Source organism: Salmo trutta, chromosome 9 (assembly GCF_901001165.1).
Source record: "Salmo trutta chromosome 9, fSalTru1.1, whole genome shotgun sequence".
NCBI classification, from domain to species: domain Eukaryota; kingdom Metazoa; phylum Chordata; class Actinopteri; order Salmoniformes; family Salmonidae; genus Salmo; species Salmo trutta.
This window is the reverse complement of record NC_042965.1, coordinates 43,328,514-43,337,220: the sequence shown is the minus strand read 5'-3', so window position 1 is coordinate 43,337,220 and position 8,707 is coordinate 43,328,514. Positions and strand designations below refer to the sequence as shown.

Genomic DNA, 8,707 nt, shown 5'->3' with positions numbered 1-8,707 from the left:
TCTCTCTCTCTCTCTCTCTCTCTCACATACACACTCCCTCCCCTCACATACACTCCCTCCCCTCACACACACACACCCTCTCACACACACACTCCCTCTCTCACACATGTATATACACAACGCACACCCGCACCACATCAAGTATCAATCTAGTCATTTACCATGCCGGGTCTTGTCTCTCATTCCTGGCCTTTTATTCCCTCACACAACACACACACCCGTTCTGGGACTTGGCTTGGTTGTTGATCCCACCCTGCTCTGGAATGCCTGGCCTGGGTCAAGGTATCTAGGATAGGTCCAGGGTGAGGTTGGCAGGCCTGGGGTAAGGTATCTAGGATAGGTCCAGGTTGGCTGGCCTGGGTCAAGGTACCTAGGATAGGTCCAGGGTGAGGTTGGCAGGCCTGGGGTAAGGTATCTAGGATAGGTCCAGGTTGGCTGGCCTGGGTCAAGGTACCTAGGATAGGTCCAGGGTGAGGTTGGCAGGCCTGGGGTAAGGTATCTAGCATAGGTCCAGGGTGAGGTTGGGCCTACTGGAGCCAATGGGGCTTTATGGAGTAACTTAGAGAATTATACGGTCATCACAACAGAGTAAGAGGTTAGTTCACCAGAGAAATTAGTTGATGATACTCCATAATGTTAATAGCCAGTTTTCTTTGTTATTTGGTGAATCAAACAAAAACGAACTTGATGGAGTCTTATAAACGTAAAAATAAACCCATTGAAAAATAGACGGATTCATTCTTCATATTATCAATCCTATTATGTCAGAGACAGACTGGCAGACAGACTGGCAGACAGACTGGCAGACAGACTGGCAGACTGACTGGCAGACTGACTGGCAGACTGACTGGCAGACTGACTGGCAGACTGACTGGCAGACTGACTGACTGACTGACTGACTGACTGAGAGGCAGACTGAGAGGCAGACTGAGAGGCAGACTGAGAGGCAGACTGAGAGGCAGACTGAGGCAGACAGAGAGGCAGACAGAGAGGCAGACAGACGTCCTAAACCCTCTCCTCTCCTCCTAGGTGATGCCACGGTAACCATCGCCCACAGGTGCACCCCCAGAGAGCAGCTGAAGGAATTGACCCGTCTGGCCGACATCATCATCGCAGCTGCAGGTACCCCCCCCCCCCCCCACCACCCCCACCTCTCTTTCATTCTTTCAATTCAAGGGGCTTTATTGGCATGGGGAAACATATGTTAACATTGCCAAAACAAGTGAGGTAGATAATATACAAAAATGAAATGAAACAGTAAACATTACACTCACAGAAGTTCCAAAAGAATAAAGACATTACAAATGTCATATTATGTCTATTTACAGTGTTGTAACGATGTACAAATAGTTAAAGTACAAAAGGGAAAATAAATAAACATAAATATGGGTTGTATTTACAATGGTGTTTGTTCTTCACTGGTTGCCCTTTTCTTGTGGCAACAGGTCACAAATCTTGCTACTGTGATGGAACACTGTGGTATTTCACCCAGTAGATATGGGAGTTTATCAACATTGGGTTTGTTTTTTCAAATTCTTTGTGGATCTGTGTAATCTTAGGGAAATATGTGTCTCTAATATTGTCATACATTGGGCAGGAGGTTAGGAAGTGCAGCTCAGTTTCCACCTCATTTTGTGGGCAGTGTTGCACGTAGCCTGTCTTCTCTTGAGAGCCAGGTCTGCCTACGGCGGCCTTTCTCAATAGCAAGGCTATGCTCACTGAGTCTGTACATAGTCAAAGATTTCCTTAAGTTTGGGTCAGTCACAGTGGTCAGGTATTCTGCCACTGTGTACTCTCTGTTTAGGGCCAAATAGCATTCTAGTTTGCTCAGTTTTTTGGTTAATTACTTCACACATTGGAAATAATTATCTTTTTGTTTTCTCATGATTTAGTTGGGTCTAATTGTGTTGCTGTCCTGGGGCTCCTGGGGCTCTAGAATTTAACGTCTCTTTTCTCGATTTTGATAATTATCGGGTATCAGCCTAATTCTGCTCTGTATGCATTATTTGGTGTTTTACGTTGTACACGGAGGATATTTTTGCAGAATTCTGCATGCAGAGTTTCAATTTGGTGTTTGTCACATTTTGTCAACTCTTGGTTGGTGAGCAGAACCCAGACCTCACAACCATAAAGGGAAATGGGTTCTATAACTGATTAAAGTATTTTTAGCCAGATCCTAATTGGTACGTCGAATTGTATGTTCCTTTTGATGGCATAGAAGGCACTTCTTGTCTCTCAGATCGTTCACAGCTTTGTGGAAGTTACCTGTGGCGTTGATATTTAGGCCGAGGTTTGTATAGTTTTCTGTGTGCTCTACGGCAACGGTGTCCAGATGGAATTTGTATGTGGTCCTGGCGACTGGACCTTTTTTGGAATACCATTGTTTTTGTTTTACTGAGATTTACTGTCAGGGCCCAGGTCTGGCAAAATCTGTGCAGAAGATCTACAGTGGGGGAAAAAGGTATTTGATCCCCTGCTGATTTTGTACGTTTGCCCACTGACAAAGACATGATCAGTCTATAATTTTAATGGTAGGTTTATTTGAACAGTGAGAGACAGAATAACAACAAAAAAATCCAGAAAAACACATGTCAAAAATGTTATAAATTGATTTGCATTTTAATGAGGGAAATAAGTATTTGACCCCTCTGCAAAACATGACTTAGTACTTGGTGGCAAAACCCTTGTTGGCAATCACAGAGGTCAGACGTTTCTTGTAGTTGGCCACCAGATTTGCACACATCTCAGGAGGGATTTTGTCCCACTCCTCTTTGCAGATCTTCTCCAAGTCATTAAGGTTTCGAGGCTGACGTTTGGCAACTCGAACCTTCAGCTCCCTCCACAGATTTTCTATGGGATTAAGGTCTGGAGACAGGCTAGGCCACTCCAGGACCTTAATGTGCTTCTTCTTGAGCCACTCCTTTGTTGCCTTGGCCGTGTGTTTTGGGTCATTTTCATGCTGGAATACCCATCCACGACCCATTTTCAATGCCCTGGCTGAGGGAAGGAGGTTCTCACCCAAGATTTGACGGTACATGGCCCCGTCCATCGTCCCTTTGATGCGGTGAAGTTGTCCTGTCCCCTTAGCAAAAAAACCCCCCCAAAGCATAATGTTTCCACCTCCATGTTTGACGGTGGGGATGGTGTTCTTGGGGTCATAGGCAGCATTCCTCCTCCTCCAAAGACGGCAAGTTGAGTTGATGCCAAAGAGCTCCATTTTGGTCTCATCTGACCACAACACTTTCACCCAGTTGTCCTCTGAATCATTCAGATGTTCATTGGCAAACTTCAGATGGGCATGTATATGTGCTTTCTTGAGAAGGGGGACTTTGCGGGCGCTGCAGGATTTCAGTCCTTCACGGCGTAGTGTGTTACCAATTGTTTTCTTGGTGACTATGGTCCCAACTGCCTTGAGATTATTGACAAGATCCTCCCGTGTAGTTCTGGGCTGATTCCTCACCGTTCTCATGATCATTGCAACCCCACGAGGTGAGATCTTGCATGGAGCCCCAGGCCGAGGGAGATTGACAGTTCTTTTGTGCTTTTTCCATTTGCGAATAATCGCACCAACTGTTGTCACCTTCTCACCAAGCTGCTTGGCGATGGTCTTGTAGCCCATTCCAGCCTTGTGTAGGTCTACAATCTTGTCCCTGACATCCTTGGAGAGCTCTTTGGTCTTGGCCATGGTGGAGAGTTTGGAATCTGATTGATTGCTTCTGTGGACAGGTGTCTTTTATACAGGTAACAAGCTGAGATTAGGAGCACTCCCTTTAAGAGTGTGCTCCTAATCTCAGCTCTTTACCTGTATAAAAGACACCTGGGAGACAGAAATCTTTCTGATTGAGAGGGGGTCAAATACTTATTTCCCTCATTAAAATGCAAATCAATTTATAACATATTTTTAATGCGTTTTTCTGGATTTTTTTGTTGATATTCTGTCTCTCACTGTTCAAATAAACCTACCATTAAAATTATAGACTGATCATTTCTTTGTCAGTGGACACACGTACAAAGTCAGCAGTGGAACAAATACTTTTTTCCCTCACTGTAGGTGCTGCTGTAGGCCCTCCTTGGTTGGGGACAGAAGCACCAGATCATCAGCAAACAGTAGACATTTGACTTCAGATTCTAGTAGGGTGAGGCCTGGTGCTGCAGACTGTTCTAGTGCCCTCGCCAATTAGTTGATATGTATGTTGAAGAGGGTGGGGCTTAAGCTGTATCCCTGTTTCACCCCACGGCCCTGAGGGAAGAAATGTGTGTGGCTTTTTGCCTATTTTAACTGCACACTTGTTGTTTGTGTACATGGATTTTATAATGTTGTATGTTTTTCCCCCAACACCACTTTCCATCAATTTGTATAACAGACCCTCATGCCAAATTGAGTCAAAGGTTTTTTTTAAATCAACAAAGCATGAGAAGACTTTGCCTTTGTGTTTGTTTGTCAATTAGGGTGTGCAGGGTGAATGTGGTCTGTTGTATGATCATTTGGTAAAAAGCCAATTTGACATTTGCTCAGTACGTTGTTTTCACTGAGGAAATGTACAAGTCTCCTCTTAATGTTAATACAGAGGATTTTCCCAAGGTTGCTGCTGACGCATATCCCACGGTAGTTATTGGGGTAAAATATATCTCCACTTTTGTGGATTGGGGTGATCAGTCCTTTGTTCCAAATATTGGGGAAGACGCCAGAGCTGAGGATGATGTTAAAGAGTTTTAGTATAGCCAACTGGAATTTGTGGTCTGTATATTTTATCATTTTATGTAGGATACCATCAACACCACAGGCCTTTTTGGGTTGGAGGGTTTGTATTTTGTCCTGTAGCTCATTCAATGTAATTGGAGAATCCAGTGGGTTCTGGTAGTCTTTAAGATTTGTAATTGATCATGTATATGTTTTTGCTGTTTGTTCTTTGTTATAGAGCCAAAAAGATTGGAGAAGTGGTTTACCCATACATCTCCATTTTGGATAGATAATTCTTTGTGTTGTTGTTTGTTTAGTGTTTTCCAATTTTCCCAGAAGTGGTTAGATTCTATGGATTCTTCAGTTACATTGAGCTGATTTCTGACATGCTGTTCCTTCTTAGTCCGTAGTGTATGTCTGTATTGTTTTAGTGATTCACCATAGTGAAGGCGTAGACTCAGGTTTTCTGGGTCTCTATGTTTTTGTTTGGACAGGTTTCTCAATTTATTTCTTAGGTTTTTGCATTCTTCATCTCTCTCACTCGTTCTCCTTCCTTTCTCCCTTGTCTGTAACATTAGTGCAGGTGAACATTATAAAAACGACTGAAGTAAGCCTGATGATTGCCATGCCAACCGGTGTCATGTCCACAGAGAACGTGTGTGTGTGTGTGTGTGTGTGTGTGTGTGTGTGTGTGTGTGTGTGTGTGTGTGTGTGTGTGTGTGTGTGTCGGTCTGTGTGTGTCGGTCTGTGTGTGTGTCTGTGTCTGTCTGTGTGTGTGTCTGTGTGTGTCTGTGTCTGTGTGTGTGTGTGTGTGTCTGTCTGTCCTCTAGGTGTGCCTGGGCTGATAACAGTAGACATGGTCAAGGAGGGGGCAGCGGTCATCGACGTGGGTATTAACCGTGTCCAGGACCGGAACACAGGAAAACTACGACTGGTGGGCGACGTGGACTTTGAAGGTAACTGGATTTAAACCACTTTCAGGGGTGGCAGGTAGTTTAGTGGTTAGAGTGTTAGACTAGTAACCGGAAGGTTGCTAGATTGAATCCCCGAGCTGACAAGGTAAAAATCTATCGTTCTGCCCCCTGAACAAGGCAGTTAACCCACTGTTCCCCAGTAGGCTGTCATTGTAAATAAGAATTTGTTCTTAACTGACTTGGCCTAGTTAAATAAAGGTTACATTTTAAAAAAATAGAGCAGGCTAGCATTTATTTTCATGAATGTTGTTCTGGAGGCAGCTCTGCAGAGAGATTATTAGCTGGCACTGCCACAAAGTCATAATATCTGATTTTAAACCCTAACCTTAACCACACTGCTAACCCTAATGCCTAACCTTAACCTTAACCACACTGCTAACTCTAATGCCTAACCCTAACCACACTGCTAACCCTAATGCCTAACATTAATATTGTTCAAATTTCTAAAAGCATGTTTTTGCTTTGTCATTATGGGCTATTGTGTGTAGATAAACTATTTAATCAATTTTATAATAAGGCTGTGATGTAACAAAATGTGGAAAAAGTCAAGGGGTCTGAATACTTTTGGAATGAACCGTAACCTTATCAGAGACCTGCATGATAGATGCGTTAACTCATCTAGTTAAATGACTAGGCTTTAGCTCAGGAGCTAAGACGGGTTTTATGGCATGTCCCAGGTTCAAAACTCACTGGGTTATCTTCCCTCTGTGTCTCTGTAGGGGGGGGGTGAGTTAGTGGGACTTTAGTTCAGCGGTGTCACGCCCTGACCAGGTGAACTCGGGTATATTGGGTCAGGGTGTGTCATGTTAAATATTTTTCCTTGGTTTGTGTTTTGTTTACGTTTTAGCCTTGTGTAGGCTCTAGGTGGGTTATTTCTATGTTGGGTTCTGTCGATTCCCAATCAGAGACAGCTGTCGCTAATTGTCTCTGATTGGGATCACATTTAAGTTGCTGTTTTCCCCACGCTGTTTGTGGGGTGTTGTCTCTTTGTTTGAGCACGTAACGTATCGGTATTTTTCTTGATTTTTGTGTACATGTTTAATTCCAGTGTGTTGAATAAACATGTGTTCGCTCCCAGCTGCGTTTTGGTCCGCTTCCTCATTACCTGACGCCGAACGTTACAAGCGGGGCTAACACAGGTTATCTTCCCTCTGTGTCTCTGTAGGAGTGAAGGAGAAGGCGGGGTTTATCACGCCAGTTCCTGGAGGGGTGGGGCCTATGACGGTCGCAATGCTGATGAAGAACACTGTTGCTGCTGCCAGATACGCACTGACACACTGAAACACACACACACACACACACACACTGAAACACACACACACACACACACACTGAAACACACACACACACACACACACACACACACACTGAAACACACACACACACACACACACTGAAACACACACTCCAAGCAGAGCCATACCAAGCACGTTACCACACTCCGTACATCCAGGGCTGTTTTGCTGCTTTATTTCATGTGTTTTAGTTTTTTTTTAATTCAAGTTATTTAAGTTATTTATTTTGAAACTCTTATTTGAGAGTTTTTATATGTGTGTTTTTTTTCTACCGAAGCCGTTTAGTGTTAACCGTTATATTACGGCTGGTTCAACTGGAAGACCAAAACAAATAATAAAACTCTCTAAACTGGTGACTTTGACTGGACCCACCCTCACACTATGGAGTATTTATAATCTCAGCGCTACTCTGTGTTACTCTCTGTGTTACTCTCTGTGTTACTCTCTGTGTTACTCTCTGTGTTACTCTCTGTGTTACTCTGCGCAACTCTCTGTTACTCTCTGTTACTCTCTGTTACACTCTGTTACTCTCTGTGCTACTCTCTCTGTTACACTCTGTGTTACTCTCTGTTACACTCTCTGTTACTCTCTTTGCTACTCTCTGTGTTACTCTCTGTTACTCTCTGTGTTACTCTCTGTGTTACTCTGTTACTCTCTGTGTTACTCTCTGTGCTACTCTGTGTTACTCTGTTACTCTCTGTGCTACTCTCTGTGTTACTCTCTGTGCAACTCTCAGCGCTACCCTGTTACTCTCAGTGTTACTCTCTGTGTTACTCTCTGGGTTACTCTGGGTTACTCTCTGGGTTACTCTCTGGGTTACTCTCTGGATTACTCTCTGGGTTACTCTCTGGGTTGCTCTCTGGGTTACTCTCTGGGTTACTGTCTGGATTACTCTCTGGGTTACTCTCTGGTTTACTCTCTGGGTTACTCTCTGGGTTACTCTCTGGGTTACTCTCTGGGTTACTCTCTGGGTTGCTCTCTGGGTTACTCTCTGGGTTACTCTCTGGGTTACTCTCTGTTACTCTGGGTTACTCTGGTTACTCTCTGGGTTACTCTCTGTTACTCTGGGTTACTCTCTGGGTTACTCTCTGGGTTACTCTCTGTTACTCTGGGTTACTCTGGTTACTCTCTGGGTTACTCTCTGGGTTACTCTCTGTTACTCTGGGTTACTCTCTGGGTTACTCTCTGGGTTACTCTCTGTTACTCTGGTTACTCTCTGGGTTACTCGCTTCGTTACTCTCTGTGTTACTCTCTGGGTTACTCTCTGTTACTCTGGGTTACTCTGGTTACTCTCTGGGTTACTCTCTGTTACTCTGGGTTACTCTGGTTACTCTCTGGGTTACTCGCTTCGTTACTCTCTGGGTTACTCTCTGGGTTACTCTGGGTTACTCTCTGGGTTACTCTCTGGGTTACTCTCTGGGTTACTCTCTGTTACTCTGGGTTACTCTGGTTACTCTCTGGGTTACTCGCTTCGTTACTCTCTGTGTTACTCTCAGCCAGGGCTGACCCCATTTAGGCGGTTGTTTGGTCATAGGTTGTTGGTCAATCGAGATTTCTTTAGTCGAACAGAAGCCAATATATATATATCATGGTGTAGAAGACATCTGATTCAGGCTGAGGAGATTAATCCATTGTGGAGGCCTTGGGGATGGAACAGCCCATCAGTCTGAGACCTGCTACTGTAATTCTATATGGTTATATTATATTAGATGGACAATGGTGCAACACCAATAAAAATAATATTATTTTGTAACAAA

General features: G+C 44.0%; 1 protein-coding gene across 2 annotated transcripts in view; it reads left to right on the top strand.

Moving 5' to 3' along the window:
* mthfd2l (methylenetetrahydrofolate dehydrogenase (NADP+ dependent) 2 like) overlaps positions 1-7,306 on the top strand; it is a 15,336-nt gene extending 8,030 nt beyond the window's left edge. For both annotated transcript variants that reach the window (XM_029763800.1, XM_029763801.1), the window contains 3 exons: positions 1,030-1,122; positions 5,512-5,637; positions 6,821-7,306. In XM_029763800.1, coding sequence (XP_029619660.1) covers positions 1,030-1,122; positions 5,512-5,637; positions 6,821-6,936 — 335 coding nt within the window. In that variant the 3' untranslated portion in view covers positions 6,937-7,306. The remainder of the gene's footprint in view (positions 1-1,029; positions 1,123-5,511; positions 5,638-6,820) is intronic.
* The last annotated feature ends 1,401 nt before the right edge of the window (positions 7,307-8,707 follow it).